The sequence below is a fragment of the Miniopterus schreibersii genome (genome assembly GCF_964146895.1).
Source record: "Miniopterus schreibersii genome assembly, chromosome: 3".
Taxonomy (NCBI): domain Eukaryota; kingdom Metazoa; phylum Chordata; class Mammalia; order Chiroptera; family Miniopteridae; genus Miniopterus; species Miniopterus schreibersii.
Genome location: NC_138103.1, coordinates 73,125,622 through 73,138,946, shown reverse-complemented (window position 1 = coordinate 73,138,946; position 13,325 = coordinate 73,125,622). Strand labels below are relative to the sequence as shown.

Here is a 13,325-nt window from a genome sequence, read left to right as displayed (position 1 = left end):
AAGAATAAAAACAGATAGGGAGCTAGCTCGACAACTTGGGAGTCTACCGTACACACCATCCAGTGCTTGGCACTCAGTAAAAGAAATCTCCCTCGGCCACCTTTCATGTTGAAAAGCTAAGGGGCAGACCAGACCAAAATCTTTTATTTTGGGTGCTGCCATATATATATGAGAATATGCCGTTTTAGACGTATAAATAAAATAGGCAAAAATAAAAGTAAATTTAAAAGTTCAAGACTATTTGGATAAATTAATGTAATCAGGAACTATGCTATAAATGACACCTAATTACTGATAAGGAAGGATCATGCATCAGTACTTAGCATGAAAATAATCATAGGGAAAGTTCAGCAAGAAGTCAAGTGTAGGAAAATTATTATAATTGCAGATGACTAGCTTGTACAGTTTTTAAAAGAAATGGAACATCAAATAAAATTACAAAAAAGTACATTGTTAACTTGTTTTCATGGAGTCACACTGTAATGAATATACTACCAAAGATACTAAGGACCCTCTTATGCATGCATTCCTCTTTTTCCCCTCCTAGCAAGTAATTATTAAGAACCTACAACGTACTAATCCCTGTATTTGGTAGTAAACAGGGTGGACACATCCCTGCCCTCTCTGAGCTGTCAGGGAAAAGAGCCAGTTAAACAGGTACAATAATATCAATAAAAGGGGTTGAGCATTATGAGCTTAGGTACCGGGACCTATGTAAAGGTATAAAGTAGGACTTTACATGTCCTAAAATTCTGACAAGGCCTCCCTGAGAAAACAGTTTGTCAACTGAGCTTTGAGAGTTGAATAGGAGAAGTGTGGCTAGACAAAAGGAACCATGTAAGAGAAGTCTTTGATCTCTTTGCAAAGAACCAAAGGATGTTAAGTATGACTAGAACACAAGTGAGAAAGAGAGGTGATGCTGGAGAGGTAAGCAGCAGCCAGCCCATGCAAGGAAGGTATTTTTTAGCCTTAATAAGTTTAGATTTACCCTAAAGGTAGTGGGCAGCCATCAAAGGAAGGAAGTATTATGATCTCATTTGCAGTTTGGGAAGATCGCTCCAACCTGGCAGCAGTAAGGAGAATAGGCTGGACCCGGGCCAGGACTGGAGACGCAGAGGCCAGCCGAGAGACTCTTTTGAGTAGACGGGCATACACTAAGTCTCCCGAGACAGGGGCCTTCCGAGCGGCTTCTCCGTGCCGGGGGGAGGCTCTAGCAGCGCTGAAGAGTTCTGCTGTCAGTGGTTGGCCATTCATCCTTCAGCAAAAGCCAGAAGGCCAATACCCCTGTAGATGCCATCAGAAATGCCTCCATGCAGATCCTATCTTCTTCACCCTGTGTTGTACCCCATTATTTTTGTGATGTCTGCTTTTCTGCCCAGTGCCTTCTCTTGCCTTTAGAATGCAGCTAGAGAACGCCTGGTCTTGAATATAGGAGGAGCTAAGCAAGGCCAAGAGGATGTTTTTTGTTGGTCACAGTCCCCCTTCTTTGAGGAAATGGCAGTAGTAGCACATTGACTGGCTCTGAAAACAGCCTGCCTTGCCACTTTCCACTCAAGGGAAAGGGTCCAGGTCTAGCGTAATTTGCTAGGGAGTTTTTTGTTTGTTTGTTTGTTTATAAATTTTTATTGATTTCAGAGAGAGAAGGGAGAGGAAGAGAGAGAGAGAAACATCAGTGATGAGAGGGAGTCATTGATCGGCTGCCTCCTGCACGCCCCCGACTGGGGATTGAGCCTGCAGCCCGGGCATGTGCCCTGACTGGGAATCGAACTGCGATCTCCTGGATCCTAGGCCGATGCTCAACCGCTGAGCCATGCTGGCCGGGCGCTAGGGAGTTTCAAAATTTCATTTCACTAAGAAGTCTCCTTTCTTTTCAGTTTTCTTTATGCCCTCAGAAAAGACATTTCCAAGTGTACAAAAGTCCACCATTACAAATTGATGGGGTTTACTTTTAAATGATAGATAAATAGCTAGATGTGCATATGGAGATATATGTTTATATAATATATAGGTATATAAGCAAACACACGCACATACACACAAGCACATAAAGTGCCCTGAAGGATATATACCAAAATATCAGCAGTGGTTATCCTGACTAGTCAGATAACAGGTATTTTTGTTTTGCTTCTCTTTATTTTCTAATATTTCTATGGTAAACCTTTTTCTTATTTTAAAGCAAATACAATAAAAGTTTATAAGCAGAAAGATTTGTTTTAATGAATAAGGTTTAAAAACAAGGGATGCTTTCTTTATCTGTGAACATTGTTTGAAGAGCTTAGTCCTGTAATTTCTACTCCAGGAATGGATGAAACACCCAAGCCCCAAGGCGCCGGGCAGCCTCGGAATGCCTGCGAGGATGTTCCACGGGAATTTATAGTTCTACCCTCGGACTTACGTCATTCAGCTGCTGTCCATGTGGGCAATAAATTTTGCAGAAACACATAAGGCACATTTTACTACCATTTCTTAGCAATACTGTCCTTGTTTTTATTTGGGCACCACCTGTCTTTATTGAGCTTAGGTTCTAGACCAACAAAACCTACTTAATTTTTCCATGAACTGTGGTCTCAATGATATTTGGTAGATAAGTTCTAGCAGCTTACTGTGACTCCTTGCTATACCTGTTATTCACATATCGAACTCTCACTCAAACTTTTTCCTTATGAAATGTAGTTTAGTACTGAATTCCATGTATCAATATTTTAATTAGATACTTGATTTCTATATATGGATAGTACTTTATGCCATTTCCTAATTATATAGTTTTTTATTTTTATTTATTTTTTAAAGTCTTTATTGATTTCAGAGAGAGGAAGGGAGAGGAAGAGAGAGATAGAAACATCAATGATGAGAGAGTCATCGATCGAGCCCGCAACCCGGGCATGTGCCCTGACCAGGAATCGACCCCAGATCGCCTGGATCCTAGGTCAACGCTCAACCACTGAGCCACGCCCGGCCGGGCTATATACTTTTTTAAACTGTAGAATAAAAAGCTTTTTTCTTACTTCTGTTCTCTGCTCACATCTGGAGTAGACTGTTCAAGTACAGCCAGGAGACCATGTAATTATCCGACTGTAAGCCCTTGTTTCTTCTCACCCACAAAGGGCGTGGGAGCCAAAGGACAATCAGAGGAATGAGGCCTTTTTTTAAAAAACATACTCAACATGATATTTATATTCTGCTTCTTTCACTTAACAGTATAATGTAATGCTTCATGTATAGAATTTTTTATAATACTGTACTAGCATACTCATTGTTTTTTACCAAATTTATCTAGTTCTTTATTGATAGACATTTATTTCCACTTTTCCAGTTGGGTGACTATTGCCCCAGTGCACATCCTTTGCATGAGTCATTTTCTGTGGTTTAGATAATTTTTCTACATGTATTCCCAAGGTTGGAAGGATTGAATCAAAGGGGATGATCATCTTAAAGTGTCTAGTACATATAAAGTTTTCTAAAGCTATCACTCCAGTGTACCCATCTTCCAACAGTTAAGGGGTCCATTTATTTCACCTTCCACAATATTGGTATTTTTACATTTTAGAAATCTGTTCAGTGAAAAATCCTGTTTGTTACCATTTTGTTTTTTATTTTACATATCTTAGTGAAGTACCTCCCTGTCTTGTGGACATTAAAAAGTTACCTATTAATAATAAGCATGCATTTTAAAATTCAAGTATCTTCTATATAAGCAAATTTATGTTCCCCAAGTAAGAAAGTAATCGTATATCTCTGAAGCAAAATGGCAGTGCAGATGCAAGCAGGGTGATGTCAGGGTTTATGAGTATCAATCACGGGTGCAGCTGGAAGGCAGTTTGGTTCTTTTCCTTCAAAATTAAAAATTTAAGTGCTTTACATCCTGGTAGGATATTTTTTTCTAACAAATGTAAGTATCTCTTCTAAAATTACACTTATCCTTATCAAAAATATATTCTTATTTCAGACCCTTGCGCTGCTGAACCAATTTAAATCTAAACTCACACAGGCAATTGCTGAAACTCCCGAAGACAACGTTTCCGAAATGGAAGTGGAAGACGATGAAGGATGGTAAGGGCTTTGGTCTCTTTCTGTGCACCACAGGCAGACAGGCTCAGAGCAGGAACTGTCAGAGCACTTCCACCACAACACGCCTTTCCTGAGACTGCCTTCAGTCATACCCTCGTTGTTGTGGGGCCTCAGCGCCCGTTACGCGGGTGCCCTTCGCCCAGCATTCACTGAGTGCCTGCTGTGTGCTAGCCAGTGTAAAATACTCAGGAAATGTAGGGTGCTATCCCTGCGCTAAATAGCTTTCTAATATTGGGGTTAAGGTAAGACTCACATTAAATGACTAAAAACAGCCTTAAAAGGTTCTAAATCATTAGTTTTTTTATACTGTCCCACAAACATTTTAGAACTCAGTAATCCATTTCATATTCCTACTAAGTTCCTCTTCAAGTTTATGACCTACAGGATCCTAGCAATACATGCATAGTTAACTTATTTTTATCTTTGGATATTCTTCAGCTTTTTAAGACACTGATAAGAAATAAAGAAATTCATGACTTATACGAGTCCTGTGCTTAGCACTTTATCCTGTACTTGCAAGGAAAGAAGAAAAAAAGAGTAAGAATTGTGCTTTCCCTTATCACACTCCTGCCCTTCAGTTGACTTCACATGTAGTATATTAGGCCTCCCCACACCTACAGCCGCCACCTCCCACAGCACCCGGGCTCAGGCACATTGCTGCATGCAGGCCAGCGGGTCACCCCCACACATGACTCATCGTTGGAGCCTCTGAACTGTCACATGTGCCATTACCCCAACCAGAATCATAGCCTCACAGAGCCTCTGCCAAACAGCATCTCCCCTGTTTCAAAACTCTGCTCAGCACTCCCATCCTCCAGGAAACCAGTCAGCAAGATTTGTTGAGCGCCCACAAATCTAGAGGGTGGAGGAGAGAGGCCTGGGACACACATTAAAAAAGACATAAAAACACTCATTAAGAAAACATTTAAGCCAGTAAGACTCGGCAGCTATATATAACTTTAATCAAAAGGGCTGAGGGGATGATTGTCTGAATGCAATGAATCCTAGCTACCCTGGACCCTGAAAGTCCTTGTGTGTTTCTCTCTATATAGTTCCTGTGTGATCTGGGTTGTGATGCCAAATTTTTTGTAAAACCCTGGGTCTCTTTTAATAGGTTTGTATTACTTACATATTTGTTTATACTTAAACTCTAAGTCGCTTAAAGACAGAAGCTGGCTCCTCCCATCATTCTGTGCCAGAGGCGAAGGTTCAGTGAGTGCTGATTGACCCATAGAGATAAATGCACGTAGCACAGCAGGGAGCTTTCTGTTCTTTATAGGACTGGACAGGTTTAGTTCTATTTTGGATTCCATGAATGCCTCAAAATATCTTTCAAATGTTTTGGGTTCAGTCACCACACACACAAAAATGTTTTGCCAAGTCCTCTTCCCCTTCTTTTTGAATCCATATGCATTTTTTAAGGAAATATGATCCATGTGTTTCTGATTCATTTACACTTAACTCATCAAGAGGGTGTTTTGTAAGAGCAGTTTGATGCCCAATAAGTTTTTTTAACCTTTTTATAAGCCATTTAAGTCCTTTTTTATTGAACAGGAAAGTGACCAACAAATTTAAACCCAGAAGTTCCATTTGAAACTCATAACCCACAGGATTCAAATTTACTTTCAACTTGGCAAGACCATTTAACTTCCCAAGGTTCTTCCTAGCCCCTTTGGTTCAGTATTTTCTCACTTTGAATTCCTCCTTAGCTTCAGATATCAATTAGTGTTTTTAAGTGTCATTCTTGTTTTTGATGTGATTTCCCAATACAATCACTGTTCTGACATGCTCATTAGAAATTAAACAGATGGGAAAACTTCACCAGGTAGGGAGAAAAAAATCACTGGTCAATGATGTTGACCATTTCTCAGAGAACAAAAATCAGTGGTAAAGGAAAGGGAAATGTGTTAAAGGAACATTATCCTGTCTCCGGGGGGTTCATTTCTGCTGTTAACTGCAGTCTCCTAAACAGAAAATCAGAACTGTATGCTATGTACCTGCACATTTTTTTGGTATTTGTTTTATCTAACATCTAATGAAATACCTTTAGTATTTAAGGTGCTATACAGAATCATAAATAATACCTGGGGGCCTTATATAAATGTCCTCTTATTGCAATATAGACTATTGAAATTGTGTAATCCCATAAGCAACAACATCATTTCTGTTCATAAATAAACCAGTTTGGCTTTATCAAGTCTCTGGTGATTTAGATCATCTCTTAAAAGTATATTGCACTCAGAAAAGAAGTCTTGTATTCAAAATGATTTATAGCAAATATTAGGAGTGCATGGCATGTGCCTGTGTGTTATGCATAAATTACACGGCTCCCAGAGTATTTTGTAGGTCACGGTTGCCGCTTTTCTCAGAAGTGAAAGTCAGCCAGTGCTGTACTACACTGTCAAGGTCTGTTATCTGAGGTAAAATGATTGCTGCTAAGACATTTTTATGTGTCCGCATGAGTGACCACACATTGAGGGATCATTTTCATTTTCTGTCAAGATAGAAACCATTACCAATTTGTTATGTTTTCTTTTACTTGGCAAACTGTTCTGTTCGCATTTTTGGCTAGGCTGCTGTATTGGCATGGCATACAACAGACATTTGGGTACCATTCAGCAGCATTCTATTTTTTATGCAAAAAAAAAAAAGTGGGAGGGGGAGAGAAAGAAAAGAAATATGATTCTATTGTAAACACTATATATGGTGTTTGATAATTATTCCCAGATTTCACTGTCTAGCGAGGCATTTAAAGAAGTGTTATTAGTAGATGTAAGCTGAAATGCATGATAGAAACTTTTCACTCAAAGTTCTTAGGATTCCCCCCTTGGTTGGGATGCACACTGCCAATGCATGGTGGCCGTGATGGGCACCAGCTTCCAGGGCAGTGGCGAGGCTCTGTCTGCCACCGCATTCCTCCTCCGCACCGCACCGCACTGCACTCATATAGAATCCTCTTCAAGCATGGATCTTATAAAACCTATTAGATACAAGGCTGGAGTCGTCAGCCAAAGGATTCATATGACTATGCGGATGAAGTCCATATGTCATTTTGGGTTTGTTTAGATAAAGCTTGGTTAGCTCCCAAAAAAGTTTTGAGAGAGCTGTGTCTGACAAGGCAGTCGAGAGACTTATAAAAAAGAAAGCCACCTGCTCCTTACGCAACAAAGTCAGCATTCCAAGAAGAGAAGAAAAATTAAATCTATGGGAGTATATTGCGATCCTGTGAACCTTAACTAGTCACTACTATGTTCCATTAAAAATTCTTTCCAGATAGTTAAATCTAAGATTAACCTAAAGCTTTACAGCAAACGTACATGAAAAATAGTGCACAAGGGAGGTCTGTCTGCCTGCCTCTGCTTTCTCCCTCTCCCCGCCACCACTTTCCCATAGCACCTACAGTATTCAGTATTGTAAGAGCTAGAAGAACGCTCACAGTTGCATGGTTGCCTCAAGTAAACATTTTAATATTTTTACTATATAAGGAAAATATGTTTACTGTAGAAACACTAGAATACAGACTCCTCAAAAAAAAGTAAATAAAACTCACATGTGATCCACACTCAATGATAAGAACTGTTAATTTATACTTGTATATACCCCTCCAGATATTTTTATGCAAACGTATTTTAAGCAGAAGTGAGATCATATAATACTATAACTTTATAACTTGCTTTTCCCCTCAGCTAAATATATGAATATTTTTCTTTGCCATACATAATTTTATGATACAATTTTAGTATTCTGTTTTATGGCCATGTAGTATTCCAAAATATGATGAACCACAATTTACTTGATCAACTTCATGTTGTTGGATATTTAGGCTCTTCCCGTTTTTTTCTTTTTTTATTATACACAACATTGTAATGAACATCCTCATATCTTTGTCATTGCCAGTTTTCTCAGGATAAATTTCTAGAACTGGAATCTTAGTCAATGGGTATGTATGTTAGGCTTCTGCAAAATATTTCCAAATGGCCCTCCCAAATGTCATTCCAATTTATACTTCCAAGTAAATATCATTTTTATGACTTGCTTTTAGGGCTGTTAGTATCTCAAGACTTAATTAAGGTGCTTTGCAGTGCTTAGCGGAAGAGTAACATTTTTGGAGAAATGCTTTGCTTTTGTAAGCTTTTTAAAAATAAAGACAGTCTGACTTTCTTCTGTTTTTAATAAAACTGGTGCAGATTTCAATGTAACTCTTCTCAAGATCCTCAGCTCTGAATAATCTTGTTCTTGGTTCTGAAAAACTTTCCTTCTGAGATAATCATTTAGGTTTTTGTAGGTGCCTTTTATTATATTGAGGAAGTTCCCTTCAACTTCTAGTATGCTGAGAGTTTTTAACATGAATGATGTTGAATTTTGTCAAATACTTTTGTGCATTAATTGATATGATCATGTTTCTTGTTTGACTATTAATAGGGTAAATTACACTCATTGATTTCAAATCTTGAATGGCCTTGCAGTCACATAGTAAACCCCACTTGGTCATGGTGTATTTCCCTTTGTCTGGTAGGGGGTCAGGGTAATACTGGCCTAATAAATGAGGAAAATGTTTCCTCTTCTACTTTTCTGAAAAGGGATTGTATAAAATTGGTGTTATTTCTTCTTTAAATATTTGGTAGAATTTGCCACTGAAACCAGATGAATCTAGAGATTGCTTTTTCAGAAAAATTTTTAATAGACTATTTTTTTAATGCAGTTTTAGGTTCACAGAAAAATTGAGAGACAGCACAGAGTGTTCCCATATTCTCCCTGCCCCCTCTCCTCACACCCAGCTGTCCCAGTGATCAACATCCTGTACCAGAGTGGCACATTTGTTCCGATTGATGAACCTACATTTACACAGCATTATCACCCGAAGTCCATACACTGGGCTTCACTCTTGGTGTTGTATATTCTATGGGTTTGGACAAATATAAAATGAGATGTATCCAATATTACAGTACTATACAGAATAGTTTCACCGCCCTGAAAATTCTCTGTGCCCTGACTATTCATCCCTCCCTCTCCCCCTAACCCTGGCAACCAGTGATCTTTTCACTATGTCTATAATTTTGCCTTTTCTAGAATGTCATGTAGTTGAAATCATACACTATGGAGTTTTTTCAAATTGTCCTTTCATTTAGTAATATGCATTTAACTTTCCTCCATGTCTTTTCATAACTTCATAGCTCATTTCTTTTTAGCATTAAATAATACTCCATCATCTGTATCAGAGTTTATCCATTTGCCTACTGAAGGACATCTTGGTTGCCTCCAACTTTTGGCAACCAGCTCTATGAATAAAGCTGCTATGAGCATCCATACATAGGTTTTCATGTGGACATAAGTTTTTGGATAAATACCGAGGAGCATGATTGCTGTATCATATGTTTAGTTTTGTAAGAAACTGCCAAACTCTCTTCCAGAATGGTGGTACCATTTATATCTCCAGCAGCAATGAATGAGAGCTCCTGGTGCTCCACATCCTCACTGGCGTTTGGTGGTGTCAGTGTTATGCATTTTGGCCCTTCTAATAATAGATGTGTAGTGGAATCTCATTGTTGTTTTAATTTGCAGTTTCCTAATGACCTATGATGTTCATCATCATTTCACATGCCATTTGCCATCTGTACATCTACTCTGGTGAAATGTCTGCAAAAGATGTCTTTTGCAAATATGTTGTCCCAGTCTTATTCTCTTAACATTGTTTTTCTTTTTCTTTCTTTTTAAAATTTTCTTGTTTTATTCTTTTTTAAAAATTATTTTGTTTTCGTTTCATTTCTTTTTTTTATTAAATTTATTGGGGTGATCATGGTTAATATGAACATATAGGTTTCATGTGTTGTTTTAGTTTCAGATATACAACATAGTGCTTAGACTTTACAGAGTGTTGCCCCCAATATTTCCTGTACCCACCTGGCACTGTAGGTAGTTTTTAGTAATATTATTGACAAATTCCCTGCTGTACTTTATGTCACCATGTACTTCTTAATTCCTTTGCCTTTTCACCAAGGTGAAAGCCACCACCCCACTCTGGCACTGTTTTTAACAGAGCAGGAATTTTTCATTTTAATGATGTACAGCTTATCCATTATTCCATTCGTGGATCACGCCTTTGGGGTTATCTAAAAAGTCATTGCCATACCCAGCGTCATGTGGGTTTTCTCCTATGTTATCTTCTAGGAGCTTTATACTTTTTCATTTTACATTTAGGTGTATGATGCATTTTAAGCTGATTTTTTTGAAGGATCTAAGGACTGTGTCTAGATTAATGTGTTTTGCTTGTGGAACATTTCTATTTTCACAGAATTGTTTGTTTTGGCAGGTCTTCAGAGGTACTTTAATGTGAAATCTCATTGTTTCTTCTAAAACCTCTAATTAACTATGTTTTTAGCCAATTATAAGCTATTCAGATTAATTAATAAAAGTATATAAAATAAATGAGTAGAAGTCACTTATACTTGACTTTAAATTAAATATTCATCCTTTTTATGCTTTTTTTACTTTTACTCTTCTAGTAAAGTGATTTACTTTACTAAGGTGATTTACTTTACTGGTAGTAAGGTGATTCTGGATCCCACCAATTCATTCTTGAAGCAGGTATGTGCATAGGCTATACAGTTGGCCTTTGGACAGCTTGGGTTTGAACTGCAGGAGTCCACTTATGTGCAGATTTTTAAAAATACAGTCAACATCCACATCCTCATATTCAACCAACCACAAATAGAAACAGTATTTTTGCATTGCCAACCTCAGTTTCCCAACCATAGATTCCCAACCATGGATCAAAATTGCTTTTGCTCTGAGTTTGGTCGAATTTGAAGATGCAAAGAGTTGACTGTAGTTAAGTTTTGGGGAAGTCAAAAGTTATACAGATTTTTGACTGCATGATGTTGACACCCCTAAGCAACCCCCTCAGCATTGTCCAAGGGTCAGTTGTACTTCAGGCATCCAGCTGGGACCTTTATGCTATCTTCTCTCATTAACCCTCGTAAAAGCCTCATGGGGCTCTTTGGTTAGGGACCAGTTTGTTTCTTACAACTCCATCAGATAATTAGTATTATTCCCATTCTATAAATGGGGAAACTGAGGCTTAAAGAAATTAGGTTATTTGCCCAACACTACACAGTAATTTAGTGAGATTGTGGATCACACCTAAGAGCCCATGATGCTTCCAGACACCAGCTTCTACCAACAGCAATTTCATTGTGAAGTAACAATCAGTTGGGTAAGAAAAAACTCAGCTAGACTTTTAGAGACCTTTGATTCTAAATAATATCTGTCTTTTGGAGCTGGTTGTAGCATACAACCCATTCTCATCTTTGGAATACTTTCCATGCACTATCAATATGTTCTGTAATCCAGCATATTGAATTATCTCCTAGTTATACAGTGGACTGTAAATCAGCCGCTGGGTTCAAATCCCTGCTCTGACAGTGACTGCTGAATGATCTGAGCTAGTAACCTCTCCTGCAAGATTTAATTCCTTCACCTGTAAAGTGGAGATAACAATACCTACATCAGAATTATTATGAGAATTAAGTAAAATAATTCATGTAATGTAGTCTGCACAGTGCCTGACTCTGAGGAAATGCTCAGGAAATATTAGGTGTGAGAGAGGGAGGAGGGTGCATGGTACTGGGCAGCATTGGTAAGGCTTGGCAGATTACTCAAGCAGCACAAACTAAACAGGCTCAATTAAATTGGCAGGATGTTATAAAAAGGTGAATGTTAATTTACTTCAGATACGTTATTTGTGAAACAATGTAGATATATTCATTAAATTTGCTAGTGCTCGATAGTTCTAATTTTAAAATCTGTTGAGAAAAGTACAGTAAAGAAGGTTGTTTAGCTGAATTGAGATTATGAAATGCTGAGCTTGCAGAGTTTAGCAAATATAAATGTAGCAGTCATAGCGAAAGAGGAGGAGAATGAACAAGATTACCTTCTCTGCGCTGGGAATATGCCATCAGAGGCTTTGGACTCTCTCCAGAATCTTTTTTTTCTTTTTAGCAGACAGCATTTGGAAACAGATAAAAGCTATGTAGGCATAAGTGGTTTATTTCTATTGGAAAGAAAGCTTAAAGAGCAAGGGTCTTTGGGATTAACATAATATAGTAAAAAGTCACTTCACAATGATAGTTCCAGATAACAACAAAGCCAGTTAGTGCAAAATGGAAGTTGCCAGCAATCAAGAAATTATCAACAAGCACCCTGGTCCTTAAACCATCTCTGAAAGTTAAATGATGCTTCAAACAGGATAGAAAAACCAAAGTGTATGATTCCCAGTGAGATTTGGTGAACAAAGATGCATAACTTGTATGCAGTTGTATTTCTTTAAAGGTGGTTTTAAACACTGAATCATTTCCTTATATAGTTATTAGATGAAATTAACACAAATAACCTAATTTGTGTTTATAATACATGTTCAGTATATAAAACATTGAAAAGGACAGGAAAGAAAAAATCACGAGTAATTTTATATTCCATGGGTAGTCATGATTAATGTTTTTATCTATCCTTATATATTTATATTTATACTTTTTCCAAGAATGGAAAAACTTCATCCAATTTTTTATTATAAGCCTTCATCAATGAATAATCCAGTAGTTAAGTATTTAGCAAGTTCACTGTTATTTCTTTAGGCTAAAGGAAGTAAAATTGCTGAGTCAAGTGTGTGTGTGTGTTTAAGTTTTTTGAGGTATAATTTCAATATAAGAAAATACACAGATTGTATCTGTTCACTTTGATGAGTTTTGACAATTGTATACACCTGTGCAAACACCACCAATCCAAGATACAGAACATTTACATCACCCCGAAGGCCCCTCCAACCAGTCCCCTCCCCCAGCTACTCTGATTTCTGTCAGCTTAGGTATGCCTTTGATGCCTTTTTTGCTAGATTGCATTCCAGAAAGTTGAATCATTTATACCTGTACCAGCAGTGAATGAAGTTGCTGGTCTCTCCTTACTCTAGGTATTATGTGAGCATGTATGTGTTGTAATATGTCACAGATAACAGATATAAATATACTAATCTTTGCCAGTTTCTACCATGTATTACTTTGTGTTTACTGGTAAAATTGAACTATTGAAATGTATTGACCATTTATATTTTATTATTTTTGTGATTATGGTGGTTAATTGTATAGTCTAATATGATTACATATCTCTTGATTTACAAAAGCTCTTAAATATTAAGGATATTATTTTTTGTTTCAAATATTTTTACAAGTTTGTCATTGCCTTATATGCCTTATAATTTGTTTATG

At 37.6% G+C, this 13,325-nt stretch overlaps 1 protein-coding gene across 1 annotated transcript in view; it reads left to right on the top strand.

Annotated features, from left to right (window-relative positions):
- Positions 1 to 13,325, top strand: part of CWC27 (CWC27 spliceosome associated cyclophilin) — a 148,048-nt gene that overhangs the window by 125,392 nt on the left and 9,331 nt on the right. The window contains exon 13 of the mRNA XM_081132100.1: positions 3,947 to 4,050. Coding sequence (XP_080988226.1) covers positions 3,947 to 4,050 — 104 coding nt within the window. The remainder of the gene's footprint in view (positions 1 to 3,946; positions 4,051 to 13,325) is intronic.